Below are 15015 nucleotides of genomic sequence, written 5' to 3'. Positions count from 1 at the left end.
ACTTTATTACAATAGTTTTTCACTTCAGACATGCCCAGTGCACAGGGAAGGGACTCCTTCTGAAAGGTTATAGATATGACAGATGGGACTGTGGCTCCAAAGCACGATGCACAGCCCCGTTCAGACACAGACAAAATGTCCGTGTGTGCTTCACATTTGTTAAGTCCCTTTTAATGTCAACAGGGAATGTGAGTCCAGCTGGCAGTGTCCTGCTCTCCATTCCCTCCCAGGCGGATCCTGCAATGAAGGAGCCACATCTAGGAGAAAGCTTCTTGGAGCAGGGAAAAGGGAACCAAGAAGCTGGTCAGAAAGGTGATCCCTTTCACGTGTGTTTTCCCTATACCCAAATCTGCTGTTTCCTCCTTTGTTGATGCTGAAAAATGGGAGAAGGTGGCAAGATCAGCTTTGTGCACTGCTAAAATACTGAATTTGTATTAAGGAGGTAGGTACAATAGAACCAGCCATATCACCTTGGAGGAGAGTTGGACCTTGGTCCCATTCCTTCTCCTGCAGTTTTCCGTCTGGATTGTCAGATGCACAGCCACAGTACTGGCCAGGCAGATCTACACAGGGATGGACTTGACTCCTTTCCCCACAGAACAGCCAGGTGATGGCTCTTCACTGAACTGAATGCAATCTTTTAGTCAGTCTGCTTCGTCTGAAGACAAACTCTGTGATCCCACACAGCTCAGGCTGGAAACCATCACGGTGATGGACTAGTGGTGACTCCTGGCTGGGCTGCAGCAAACACAGGCAGGTGGGAGCTCCTCCTGCCCCACTGCAGACTTCAGTGCTCTGTCACCCTCAGACTCAACATTTCCCTGACTTTTGCACCTCCTGTGCCCTAAGGGAAGTTGGTCCCTCCCCCTGGAGCTCCTGCATCCCCTCCTTCCCCTCAAAGGAACAGTTCCTTCCTGAGTGCTTTGCCCTTGCTCACTGCTGCTGAGCTCAGGGGTCACTCCAGAACTGGAGCTGGAGACAAGAGCCCATTACTATTCTCCATCAACCCACACTGTCAGCTTTTTCTCCTCCCAAGGAAAGACATGTTGGCTGATCCTATGTCCAAGGAGCCATTAGGAGCTGACTTGTTTTCTTCCTTTACACTGCTGAGGGCAGAGGAGCCCAAGGGTGCTCAGTGCCCATGGCTGCACCGTCACACACACATCCCCTTCTTCCTCACTGTCTCCAGGCCCTGCCCCAAAGCCCTGTCCTGCCAAGCAGTGGGTGGGGGCTGAGATCACGTCTGCTGGGGTTTGCTGTGGGGGTGGTTCCCTTTGCTCCTGGGCTTTGACAGCGACCCCATTTTCAGTGCATTGAGAGGTGTGAGGGGGCAAACACACGACATCAAACAGTGATCTGTTCCTGGTCACTTTTCTCTCATTCTCCACTCTCTGTCTCTTTTTTTGATAGCCTGGCTTTACTCTTCACTTTCTGGCAGCTGGCAGGGTGGATTAGGCTTTGTTGGAGCTCCCTTGGACAAGCCCTTATCCCAGATCAGCATCACCCACACTCCACAGAGGACTCTCTGCCTGGCACTGAACTTTACACCAAGGGAACATCCCAGTGGGCCACTCCTGATCCACGGAGCAGTCCATAGCAGCAGAGAACCTGCAGCTCTTCACCAGCTGGCACTGTGGAGAAGGCAGTTTCCAAATTCTCCTGTATGCCCCTGTATCCAGTTACCAATGCCTAAACCCCCAGGAGAGAAGCCAGCAGGGTCCAGGAGGTTTCTGTCTCTCAGGGGATGTTATCACACTTGGTTATGAGCACAAACTGAGAAGAATATGAAATGAAAACAGGTCTGAATTGGTTATTTATGATAAGAGAATACACTGGGATCTGCTAACACAAGGAGCACACTGGGCTAACCCTCAGTCAGAAAGTGTTTGGTGACTGGGATGACCACAGTTAACACACTGAGAGGTTCCCTGCTTTGAGGAGCGGCTTCAAACCTAATGTTCCTCCAAGTACACTGATTTTACTGTTATTCCCAAAGAATTCCCTCTGAACTGTACCACAGAACAGAGTAAGGAAGCCTAATGCTACAAGTATTTTTATCTTGCAACTAGACTGAGCATTGTCACTACATGGCTTATCTAATTACTGCCTTTAAAACAATATCTAGAATAACTGGCTAATTGAGCATTATTTTTAATGAATGCAATTCTGCATAAAACACATTCCAGTGGTAACAAACACATATCTGCACTTTCCCTCACTCTGATAGGAAAGAGTTTCCTAAAGAACTTCTCACTAATGAGCTGTTTCTAAGGATGACATCCTTCTTCATAAGCTGATGACCTGAGGACCTCACACTCACCAGTCCTACAGAAACACCTCAGGTGACAGAGATGAACACAGCCTGGGACACCCAAGGGATAAGCCCTTCCCTCCTTGGCCCCATTGAGCATTGTCTGGCATGAAATAAAGCCTCAGACTTGACTTTTCCACTCTTGGAGGGAGCTGGGAGCAGTTCCGTGTGCCACACATTCCATTGCCTGAACAGTTCGGCTCCAGCAGCAATGGAAGGAGGGGAGGGGAAGTGCCAGAGCTTCTCCTCTGGCTGTGCAGAGATATCCCCTCTTTCAGCAGCCCTCTGGAAGCAAACAGAGCCATTGGGCTATTTCCTGGAGTAATAACTGAAAGCCTGGCCACAGTTCTGGCAGTACAAATGCTGGGCACACTTTTAATTCCTGTGTCATATTTACTGGAAAAATACCAATCCCTTGGGCTTGCAAGTACAGGCCCAACTCTGCACTGAGCTGCCACACTGGTCAGTGCCCTGGATTGAAACGGGGACTTGTGCTTAATTCCTGGTGAGTCTGAATCCTGCTGATGCTCAAGTTTTGGGTCTCATCTATTTCCATGGGAAGTTGTGAGACAGTTTGTGTGTAGCACAGCCTATGCCACAGAGCTCTGAGCTTTTGGGGCTTCCATGTATTACTATAAACTGGGAAAGACAGCTGCATGGATTTTTTTTTTAGCCAAATTCTGAGTAAAGTCCATCTTCTTTCACCTATTCTAACAATAAATTTGTGCATAATGTAATGTACATGTTACAGAATCAGTAGCTAAGTACATAACATAATTTTAAAAATAGGTATCACTATAGATCAATATGTGGCAGGCCTATCTATTTTAGTATGTTTTCTTGATACAAATTATGACAGAAATACAGTAAGTCAGTAATTTTAGATTCCTTTGCATAGACATTGTCACTGTAATTTTGTCAGGAGGGAGATAATAAATCATACTTTTCCATCTGACTGATGTTCTGTTTCCCCTGTCTGATTTCAATGGCTGTATGCTATCTTCAGACCTGGCATTGTTCATGGCTCCTTTTATTAAAGCACAGGCACGTTATTGAAATTTCTTTTGTATTATGATTTTCTAGCTGTACGTGAAATTGCAGAACACACAAGAAGAAGAAGGAAAAAAAAATAGAAAAAGCCCCATTTGTTTGAGTCATGGTAGAGAAAAAACAAACCCTGCAGCACACAACTTCCTTCCTTAGAGAGGAAAATGCCAATATTAAAATGGTGGCCTCATGCTGGCGTGGCCTCATGCTGGCTTGGGTTAGTAGTCAGCTTCTTGGAATTCATGAGCAAAGGTCTAAGAGCTATGAGTGCTTTGGAGGACTGGCTCAGTACACTACCAAAATGCTTCAGCAATGCTTGTCCTTGCACTGATCAGCTTGCCATGACTGAGGACTTTCCAACGTTCCTTTCCTCCCCACGATGTCTTCCCAGTGGCCGAAGGAAGCTCCTCAGATTTGAGGCATTGTAACTCTACTCTCACACTGATACAACCCAGAGCACCCACGGGCCCAACCAGCAGCTGGAGTGTCCAGCACACCCAGGCAGGGCTGAGGGACCCTGAGAGCACGGGATGGTCACACCACTGCCCCCCCCCCAGGCACTGCATGGTTACACACTCCTCCCCTCACCTTCCCTTTCAACCTAGGCCTGCATCACCCCCTTGCTTTTCCCCTAACAGCATCACCCCACCAGGAATGCTCCAGGATGTCCCAAGTGCTCCATTCATATCTGATGAGGCTGCACTCCCAGGCTGGGTAACTGGTGGTCTGAGCAAGGCCACTGTGAGTGGCACCACTTAATTTGTATTTCTGGCATGGTTCTAGGGGTGGGGAATCACTGCTTTCACTGCCTCCCTTTGTCCGGCGTCAGGATGGACATGCTGCCTTTCAGGGCTGGGAGGTGCTGGGACAGCTGCTGCACACTTGCACGTGTCCTTTGATGAGAGGCCTTGCTTAGTTAAGTTATATTCAGATAATTGCATTAATAAAACATTTTAAAAGAGCATTAACAAAGGAGAAGGAGGTGCCACTATTCTAAAGTAAAAGTTTCCATAATGAGCTGAGAATTAGTATATGATAATGCTATGCTTACACAGTCCCTCATTTATTTGGGATTCTGATTACAACCTGCAGATCCCTGCTAGAGCTGTGATCCCTACTGTGCCATAAAGTCAGCAAGATACAGAAACCCTCAGTGAAAGATTACAGGTGATTTGTGGACAAAACAAAGCAATGAACTTAAGATATACTGGCAAGAAACAGGGGAAAGAAAAACAAAGTACGACGCCAGCACTGAATCCTGACTCTTTTCAAGTCAGTGAAGATTTTGCCTTAAAGCAAAAATTGCCCCTTTTCTGTTTGTTGTTGTTGTTGTTTTATTTGTTTGTTTTGGTTTTGTGTGTGTTTTCCCCCCCAGTGTGAAGTCCTGCCCATGGACAAGGGATGTTCTCCCATCCCTCCACACTTGTGCTTAATGCAAGGGACAAACATTTGGATACCACCTTGGCACTTTTTGATTGAGGATAGGTTTGGGAGCAGTGAAGGTGAAGGGAAGAGGACAAGGAGGTGGACAAGTCATTGGGAAGGACAGGCAGCAGAGTTTAAGCCTTGGCAGAGCCAACGGCTGGAAGAAATTGCAGCTCTTGGCAGAAAGCAGGGCAGCCACTGAAGAGCACCCAAAAATTGTCCTTGATGTTCAGAGTGTTTTCCAAGCTCAGCTCACAACTGCAGGTTGAAGCTGCTCCTCTGACCTGAATATTTTCAGGAAGGCCAAGCTGTGACACCAAAACCTCTTGTGTCCCCACCCAAAGGATAACTCACCCAATGTCCTGCCAGGCAAACCCAGGTATTTTAATGTCTGTGCTTAGGACATTCCTGCCACTGCCTTGGAAGATGGCACCACACTACCAAACTCATGTCACTATGACTCATCCTCCTGCAGGGACAGGGGGCAGTTCCTGTTTTCCAGTCTAAAATGAAGAGAATGTCAGCTTGACAATCTCTTGTGAACTGACCATTCATCTCCCAGCACTGGTATTTGGCTACATATCCACAGAGGTGCACAGAAGGTTATTCCGGATATGCCTCTTGGGTGGTGAGAGATCTAAGAAGTTCAGAACTGATTATGGACTTTCCAAACTGACAACCCAATCCTCTTCCAACAACTCCTGACTATGGTTATGAGTACACCGTAACCACACCATAATTTCATTTCTCCAACGTGGGTAGGTGTGTGCTTTTCTCTCAGTAAGTTATGCAAGAGAGACAAAACTAATCAGCACTTGGGGAAACTGTTGTCTCAGTGACATTTGCAGGATTGCTCCATCAGCTGCCAATGAACATCCATCACGCCGGCAGAACACTGTCTCCTCAAGTTTACATCAGCTGCTGTCTGGGAACATTCATTTACAACACAGCCATGTGGACTTACAATAACCTAGACCACTCTTCGAGTTGTTATTTGCTTGTTTTCTCTCTCTGGGAAGGAAGGGGAGTGTCAACAACCTCCCTGAAAGATCTCTGCTCCTGCAGGCAAGCATAGAGCACCTGGGACTCAGACCTTGACCTCCAGGACTGAAATCAAAACAAGGATAGTGTGTGGGAATAAAAACAAGCTGCCAAGTGACCCCAAGAGTCCCTGACAGATCTCTCTGAGAAAACAGAGACTGCCTGAGACTTGCAGCATCCTTCACACCTTCCCTGCAGCCACCACACTGCCTGTGCTCCGAGAGGGGCCAGAGGAGACCCAAGAGGGCAGATTTGAGGCTGACAGAGAAGTGGAAAACTAGATGGGAAAGAGAGAGATGGATCCCAGTAAAACCCACCATAGCTACCCTCTCTCCTGCTCCACAGATATCAAAATCCTTGACCTTGGGCCCTAAAACCACCAAGATGTCCCAGGACCCACAACAAAGCTGTGAAAATGCTACATGGCACTACTAAACCATCTGTCTAGGACACAAGGTTTTACAAAAGGATACAAGGAAAACTCCTAATGGGTTTAGATGTACAACTGGACTTCGGTTTAGCATTTCAGCTGAACGTGTTACCGACTGCGGGGCACAAGCATAAACATTTGGACAGCTGTCTGAGCTAGATGGTTTGTTGTCATATTTGTATTTTGTGCTTATGACTGCTATGACTCAAAAAATCAGATGTGCAAGATCTGTTCACTAGAAGAAAGCTTAACATTCAAGAAATGGGCCTTTGTAACAACCCCTTTATCCCGAGAGCATCAGAGTTACTGCCAGTGGTAAGAAAAAAGATTAAATTACTTTTGGATTTATCACCCCAAATCTAAGCAAAAATCTAGCAACAACACAGAAAAATTCTTCCAAATGGGAACTTCTCATAGATTTTGATACCCTTGAGAAAAAAAAAAATCCTAGAGAAGAAAATTAATCCTAATTTGTGAAAGATCGGGCAGCTGAAATCTCTACAAGATGACTCAGTCCTGGCACACACACATACAGACACACACTTGCAGAAGATTTTTAAATAGAGGCTAATTTCAGCTGAAACTAAGCACTGACAAGCCCTTCTATAGATGACGATTTGGAACCTACATATGAGCAAAAGTAAATCAAGTGGGTGAAAGGGTTCTGAGACCACATAAAACAGTGCCTCTGTTTCCACTGAAAGCAGCCTGGGTTTGAGTCAGTCACTGGAGAAAGCCTCTCCTCTTTGACTTCAGTGTATGTGGAACGGACGTGAGAAAGTTTGCAGACCTTAGAAATGCAACAGGATGAGGGAAGAGCAGAGCTCAGAGCCTGCAAAACCTATGAACTGCTCTGACTTTCATCTGTGCTTGGGTGCCTCATAAAGCCAAGACTTCAGAGCAGCAGTTTCCTGAATCCTGAAATTCTGTCTTTCCTATAGCATTTATAAAGTCATAGTTCACAGGTGCTCCTTTCCCCCCCCCCCCCAAACACCCCTGGAAGTGATCTTCCACTGCCTGACTCTCCTACACTACTTAAGAGGGAAACAAACTCACTGTTTATTCTAGGTAAACACATAGATTTCCAAAACATTGGTTTTTCTGCCCTACTCCACAAGGTATTGAGCTTTCAGCAAAACACAGATCCAGGTCACAAGCTTGACTGTCAGCTAAATTAAGTCTGAAGCATCTCACATTAGCTCTGGACAGAAGGTTACTGTGTGTGAGAGTAGCGTGACACCATCAACTCTGTGTTCCTCAGAGGATACTGGCACTTTGCTTTTCACACAGCACCCCACAGTATCTGAACACAACAAGCAATGAACCAGATGGCTCCTAACTCTCTCTAATAGCCTTTCTTCCTATGTTCTCTATTTCTGTAGAGTTTAATCTGTTATCAGGATGCAAAGACTTCTTTCAGGAAAAGTGATTTTTTTTTTTTTTTTTTTTTTAATTTTGCACTTAATTCACACACGAAAATACTTTAAGGACAAGATCCATCTCATTATTCTCCCATTGAAATCTCATCAGAAAGAGTCCTTGTAACTTTCTGCTTCCCAAAATCTCTCCAAAATAGTCCTTGTAACTCTCATGTAAGAATCCAACCACCTAGGTGGGACATCTCACCACCTGATGACAACACAGCAGTCAAAATGGGAGCACTGGAGCACGATGAAGCTGGTCTGGGCCTTCCTAGGGCAAGAAGAGCAGTTCACAAGATTTTGCACAAGTTTACTGCTTTATTTAAGTAGTTCATAAGATCAGCAACTTCACGTTCCTCAGTGAAGCAAAGCAGGGAACAGGTTGATCAGGATGGCCCTCAAGGAGATGTTCCTCACACCTTTGCTTTGCTCCCTGCCTGTGGAGTTAAACTATCCCGCCAAGACTGAGGGACTGCAGTTACAGATGGACAGAAAAAGATGAACATAAACCACACATGATAGAAGAGAGAAACTAACCACTACTTTCACTGAAAATGACAGTTTCTGGAAAGAAGGAAATTGTCATCTATGTTACTGAGAGCTTGTGAAGTGCAGACCAATATGAAATTATTCTCATTGCAGGAAAGCAAATAAACTGCCCAAGTGTATAACGAGATTGGGCACACAGCCATGAAGAGCTATAGGCTGTCATTAATTACAGAGGTACAACTCCTAAAGCCACGTGACCTGAAGAACAAACTTGTGTACCTACAGCTTTTACAGACACCATTCTTCATTGTGAAGTGCTATCCTCCTTAGCAGAATTGAAAACATGTGATTGAACCCATTAGAATGAGAGATGCAGGTTGTGTAAAGGGTAATGGTTTTTTAGAATCTGGTCTTATTTTTAAGATGTATTTCAAAAGGATTTCTTCACACCATTCCTAAGAGAAACTCAACCATTACAATAAAACCCCATACTTCTTATTACTTGAGATGGTCATCTGCCTAGGAATTCATCTTCTCCATTCTAGACAGCCTTATCACAGTTCAAATCAAAACATTAAATATAGTTTACCATCTACTTGTTTGCATTCTCATACAGTTATGAGTAACAACTCTCAGTACTGCACCATCAATTTTTTGCTATCCAAGTTGGAAAAGGGATTCTTAAAAAGCACTCAGCATTGGTTTATGCACCATTGGTGCTCCAACATGATCCATGATATGAGCAAAGGAGGCAGATCCAGAGGGCTGGCAATTCCCAGGGGGGCTTTTGACTGACCACTGACCCTCAGTGAATGCTGGTAAGGGGGAGCTTTTGCAGCTTTTACTTGAGCCAGACCTGCACCACAGCTAAAAACGACTGCAGCTTCAGCATCCACCAACAGCAGCAAGCAAATACTGAGTGCCTTTTAGAGTTCCCAGCAAAAATACAATTCCTAAAGCATACTAATATTTAATAGTGAGGAAAGGATGTCATACCTTAAATTCTTCCAAGATCTTGTAATTTTTCCCATGATATTCACAAAAGTTTTTCACTTCTTTGCATTCCGGACAGCATCCATTGTGTTCCACTTTTGTACACTTTGGGTGGATTTTAGGGCATTCTGGTTGATCACAAATAGGTCCATCCTCAGTACAGACACAGGGACAGTTGGAATGTCCCGGGAAAAAACGTTCTCCCAGTTTGTACACAAAGCCACTGTCATCCACACAGCCCTTCCCCCGGTAGTCATCAAAGATCAGATTGTCATTACTGGAGGTCTGGTCCCCTTCATCAGCAGGATAGTCTTCATGATTGATGGCAGCTGGAGTGACCAAACCAGGGATTACAAACAGAAGTATCCAGACTTCATGGATATGAAGAGCCATCCCCCTCCTCAGCTTCTCCATGGGATCTTAATGCCAGATACAAACAGTTGCTTCCATAGGGAGACCAGTGTTGTGGTCTGAAAACAAGTATTTTTAAGTGAGAACAAACCCAAAATTCAAGGAATATTACCTTAAAGGTCATAGGTTCAACCATCACCCAAGAATAAATCAGAATTCTCAAACTGCATAGATAAATATTACTGTTTCATTTAAATTAAGCCTCTTCTCTATTATTGTTACAGAGAACAAAGATGTGAAATACATAACTTGGACGCTCATGCCTGGAAGTATATGCCCACAAAGTATCTCTGAGGAATGGTGTCTCACAGAATCATCTAATTTTTACTTTCCTCATTTGTCCAGCTGAGTTTTCAGATGCACCAGAAATTAAATCAGCTGCCTGAAATCACATGGTGATGGCAGCTTGGAGGGTTTTGAACCCCAGTTTAAGCACAGACTAAATCTCCAGCCATGGCCACTGTCCCTTGGTGATACACAGGGTGAACAACCCACTCCATTAACCTGGGGTGGGAAAGCTGAGCTGAAAAAGGAGTTAAGCACAGTCTGCTGTCAGATCTGTGTCCAATATGAAAGATGGTGCTGGGTTATACTTGGGCTGTGAGAGGTGGGAGAGTATAGAATTTTATATACAGCATTTCTGAAGGGACTACCTGAGCTACCAACACAGCCCAGCCTGCAGCAGGTACCTATAACCCCAACAGAAGCAAAAATGCAGTTCACCTGCTCCATTATTCAGCATTTCAGTGATTCCCAGAGAGAAACGCGGAGACAGGACGTTTAATGCCTACATAACGCATGGAGCAGCTGAACTGCGTTTGCCTGATTAAGCTGAGCCCTTCTCAAACTTTGGGAGCGATGCAGCACGGCCCGACCTTCGGCGAGCTCTGCTGAAGCGGCCGAGCGAAGGATCGACCCGGGGAGGGAGAGGAGCTTTGCACTGACCCCCGGGAGCGCCGGCGCCAGGCGAAGGCTCCGTGCTGGTGTCTTGGGAGCACTTCTGGCTTCCTTCAGTGCCACATCGCCGCCACCAACCTGCCCCCAAACCCACAGGCAGGGCAACCCCGGCAGCAAACTGATTTCTGACCTCTCTTAAGGGAACTGGGCAAAGTCTTACAGGAAACTTTTCAACGAGATGAAATACTAGCTTTATCTGGATTGAGGAGCCACGGAGGTAGATCCTGGCACAAACCAAAAGAAGGACTGTTGGGATGTGCGTGTCACCCTCCCTTCTCCTCCGCTCCCGGAGCACGCACACCCAGCCACACACAGTATCCACAAACATGCATTAACCTGCACACACAGGCAAACACGTACTTCCCCCCACCCCTCGGAGAGATATTCTCTATGTACCGGGATTTCTGGTGGACTGCAGATGTTCAGCAATTAATTCTCCCTTAATTTATGCAAAAAAAGCAGCAGCAGGAGAAGAAAGCTTTAATCCTAGAGAAGCAGCTAAGGGATCCTGTTGACAAAGCAGTTTTTCCAAAGCCACAACAGAGGGAGACACCGGATATTACACAAGCTTTATCAAATTCAAAAAGATATCTTCTTAATTGAAGTACTAGCTGCGTTTCCATCACAAGGACTATGCACCCTGTTGTTACTCCTATCAGCAATATCTATTGTAACATGCTGTTTGGAAATCAAGTGATTCCTCCAGATACGGCTGCTTTACATATCTACAGAGCAGAGAATCTTCCCACCTAAATGCTACAGGTAGGTTGCAACATTGCAGATCTGTGGGCATTTTAAGGGGAAAAAAAAAATCAAGCAAATGAAATAATTCATATCTGAGGAAATGTGAAACAATCGAGAGAATTTGTTAGAGTTTGATGAAGAAACTCTCCAAAACATATATATATATATATGTAAAAGTTCTCCACAGATCATAAATAAGAGCACTGTATTTTGCTACAGCAGCTGAGATGTCCCACAGCAACTCACAAGCGATCCTGGAAACCAGACAGACTGCAGACGTCTTGCACGGACAGATTTCAACAAGTAAACAAATGCTGCTCAGCTCAGAATTAGTTTACAGCTTGAACTTTCTCATAATTTCTCATCATGAGAGAGGTCAGGATCGTGGTTAATTTTGAGTAACACGTTTCCATCCGCCTTCCCTCACCGCAAGCGAATAATTCACACTTACCTAATCAGGCTCGATCTGAAAGCTGAGAGGGGTCACAGGCCAACAAGGACTGAAAGGTTAGAAACAGATTAGTGAAAGCAGTTCCTCCTAATCACGTTTTCGGTGTTGACTCACGGACAATCCCTTTTCCTCCACCTCCCATCGCAAGACAGGGGAGCGCGGCAGCCCAGCAACCACGACATGAGAATTAAGCTTTAACCCGGCGCCGAGGATTCAGAGGGAGCAGGATTCAGGCGGTCCGGAGGCTGGGATGCCGCGGAGAATCCCCGGTGCCAGCAGCAGAGTCATCGCGGCGAACTTGGGCTGCATCTCCTCAGGTCTCGGGGCGGGGGGGTTGTGAGAAAACAACCCATCTCTGTCCCCTCCCTGTGCCCGGCGGATCTCCTGCGGCTCCAGCTTTGCCACGGCGGGGGAAGGGGGGGAGCGAGCGCGGGTTAGGCGGGAGGCAGGCGGGGGAGGGCGGGCGGAGGAGCCCCGCGCCCGGCGGGCGGGCAGCCCCGCTCCCCTCCGGGGACTCCCCGGGCCGGGGGCCGGGCATGCCCGCGCCACGCAGCTCCCTGCCCGCTCTTGCAACAATTAATTTTTTCTTTTTTGGGGAGGAGGGGAGAAGAAAGAGGGGAGAGCAAGGGAAAAAAAAAAAACCACACCAAAAAATAATGCAGGGGCGGGGCGCCCCCGCCCCGGCCGCTGCCCCGCCCGCCGCCGGCTGGGGCGACGGCCCTGGGCTCCCCTCAAACCCGCTGGTTCCCCCCTCGGACCCGGTGGCTCCCCTCAGACCCGCCGCCTCGGGCTCCCCTCATCCGGGCTGCCCTTAGCCCGGAGCCCCCCAGATCCACCGGCTCCCCCCTCACCGCCGCCGGCTGGGGCTCCCTTCAGGCGGGTTCCCCCAGGCCCGTCGGCTCCCCTCAGATCCACTGACTCCCCTCAGATCCACCGGCTCCCCGCTAAGATCCGCCAGCTGGAACTCCCTCAGGCGGTCTCCTCTCAGCCTGGCTCCCCTCAGCCCCTCCGCGATCCCCAACTCCGGCTCATCGCCGCTGCCCCGGCGGTGTCCGGGAAAACATCCCCAATGGCCGCATTATGGAAACTTCGCCTCATCTTCCCACAGGCGGCTGCGCTGGGGAAGGGGCGCCCCGGCTCACGCGTCTCGTGCTGTGCTACATTAAAAATCAATCTCCTTGCAATTCGGCTGCGCTGTCATTAGGCGTCATTGTAAAGCTGTTTCTCCAGAAACCACCCAAGGAGAGACTCTTGGCGTTGGGCAGAAACGCGGGGCCAACAGAAAGAGGGAGAAACTGTGGGGTTTATTTGGATAAAACGCCGAATAACGCTCCGTTGGGGCGCAGACATCAGCGATGAGCCCCGCGCTGCCCGAGCCTCGTCCCGCGGCGCCGGGCGAGGGCGGTGCTCAGGTCCAGAGGCAGAGCCTGCCGTCGGCGCCCGCGGACAGGAGGCGCCGCGGGCCGTGGAAGCGCAGGCACCGCACGGCGCCGCCTGGGCCCCGCAGCGCCCAGAGCTGCCCCGCGTCCCGCCGCAGCACCCGCACCGAGCCGTCGCTGCTGCCCAGGGCCACCACGCCACCTGCAAGGCAGAGCAAAGGCAGCGAGGTTGGCAAAGGCCGCGCAACAGAGCGGCGCTCAAGTTATGAGGTCGTGGTTTTTAAAGACACCCCCCCTTGTGTGTACACTCCTGCTGGACGGATCAATAATAGCGAAATTGGATTTTGCAGCGATGAAGCGAATATGGAGACCCCGGTGTTCTCCTCATTAGGAGCAGGGCTGTTTTACTTATATTTGGATACAGTTACTCAGGGCCAGATTCTGACACACAGACTGAGCACCAGAGAAGTAAATGCTCTTCTGATACCTGGAGGTATCAACATCAGACATGCTTCTAATGCTGCTTTTCTTGTACCGCTGTAATACATGAAGATGTGGGTTTTCAGCTGAATTTCCAGGAGGTCAGGCTCTAACTGAACTAAGGGTCTTTTTCCCTTATATCCTTATGGAAAAAAAATGATGATAATTAAATTCTTAGTATCAAATTGAGTCTAACCATAGAAAAAAAGATAAAACCTAAAAAAGGTTCTAAGGAGTTCCCAGTTTCCCTGTGTTTGTTTATGAACCAAACTCAGTTTTCATCACTCTTACAGAAGCACAATGTGTTTATAAGTTTATTAACTTCATCCTTAAATAAAAGCAGAGGTAACTGCTGGTAAGTGATATGTTTGAAGCACCTCTTACTTACCCAGCCCGCAGATAAAGATTCTCTCCTTTAGAAATTAACTATAATAATCATGAGTTTCATGTACCAAAGAAAAAGGGGGGGGATCAATACATTCATTTTAAAGCTGATATGGCCCTACCAACAACAGGATCACTCTACTGTCAGCCATGATCTTGGTCAAACACCTTTTTCTATTAGGAGCAAGTTCAATGTACCCTCCAAATGATTACAGCTTTTTATGTATCGAGATTTTCTCTCTGAAAGCAGACATCACCAGCAGAAGAATAATTAATATTGACACTGACAAAGACAGTCTGGCACCAAGGTCATCATTTTTTGGAAGATTATGAAAAACAGGAGATATTTTGCTATTTTCAGTGACTCAGGTTATTCACCAAGTGGCCAATGGAAACATACTGCCCAATAGAAGTGAGTGTGGAAGAATCTGTCCCAGTTTTAACAATATGTGAGCCATAGGGCCTTGGGTGTGCCTGTGTGATGAATAGTTTATCCAGGGAATATCCTGTCCTCCATTCAAACTGAGTCATAACAATGATGTTCTCTGCTCTGCCCATGAAGATCTGATAGCTTCATTTCACCATTTATCAAAGGAACCACGTAGCCTAAAACACCTTACGAATGCACCAAGATTATTTAACTGCAAGTTATGCTTGGTGTGGTCATGGATATGTGTGCAAGAACGGGAACTAGGAAGTAGAGCTAACCATGATAAATATGCCCTATTTGCAAACCTTTGTAACTACCCAGCTTCTTCATCTAGAACAAAGCCTGACACAGCAAAGATCTGTAGGATGGATTAGAGTGTCCAAAGCAGCAGATGTGAATATTTATTATAAACTCTCCTCCAGCAAGTCTTTGCTGACAGAGGCATTGCATATGGATTTCACTTGCAGCCAGACTCTCCAGGCAATCGCTGGATGACATCTCCAGGAGCCAAACAAATGCCATTTCGCCTGGAGCCCTGACACTGCAACAGCTGGGCAGGGGGTTAATGTCACTTTCAGCTGCTCAACCCAGTAATGAACCCACTTGTTAACAAAGAGAGAGG

General features: G+C 47.1%; 2 protein-coding genes across 4 annotated transcripts in view; both read right to left on the bottom strand.

The window, feature by feature from the left end:
• The window catches only part of VWC2L (von Willebrand factor C domain containing 2 like), a 46472-nt gene extending 34116 nt beyond the window's left edge, over window positions 1-12356 (bottom strand). Inside the window, exons 1-2 of one of the 3 annotated variants that reach the window (XR_007632103.1) lie at window positions 11721-12352; window positions 9161-9627 (exon numbers count right to left, since the gene is read on the bottom strand). Coding sequence is in view for 2 of the 3 variants with exons in the window: in XM_050340460.1 (XP_050196417.1) it covers window positions 9161-9571 (411 nt within the window). In the remaining variant the exon portion in view is untranslated. Of the gene's footprint in view, window positions 1-9160; window positions 9628-11720 lie in introns of all 3 variants that reach the window. The other 2 variants (XM_050340460.1, XM_050340459.1) reach the window with 2 other exon arrangements.
• Window positions 12357-12649: 293 nt separating this feature from the next.
• SPAG16 (sperm associated antigen 16) overlaps window positions 12650-15015 on the bottom strand; it is a 371328-nt gene continuing 368962 nt past the window's right edge. The window contains exon 16 of the mRNA XM_050340454.1: window positions 12650-13301. Coding sequence (XP_050196411.1) covers window positions 13129-13301 — 173 coding nt within the window. The 3' untranslated portion in view covers window positions 12650-13128. The remainder of the gene's footprint in view (window positions 13302-15015) is intronic.

Source organism: Myiozetetes cayanensis, unplaced genomic scaffold, assembly GCF_022539395.1.
Source record: "Myiozetetes cayanensis isolate MyiCay16 unplaced genomic scaffold, myiCay2020 scf9, whole genome shotgun sequence".
Taxonomy (NCBI): Eukaryota; Metazoa; Chordata; class Aves; order Passeriformes; family Tyrannidae; genus Myiozetetes; species Myiozetetes cayanensis.
This window is presented reverse-complemented; position numbering and strand designations above follow the sequence as displayed.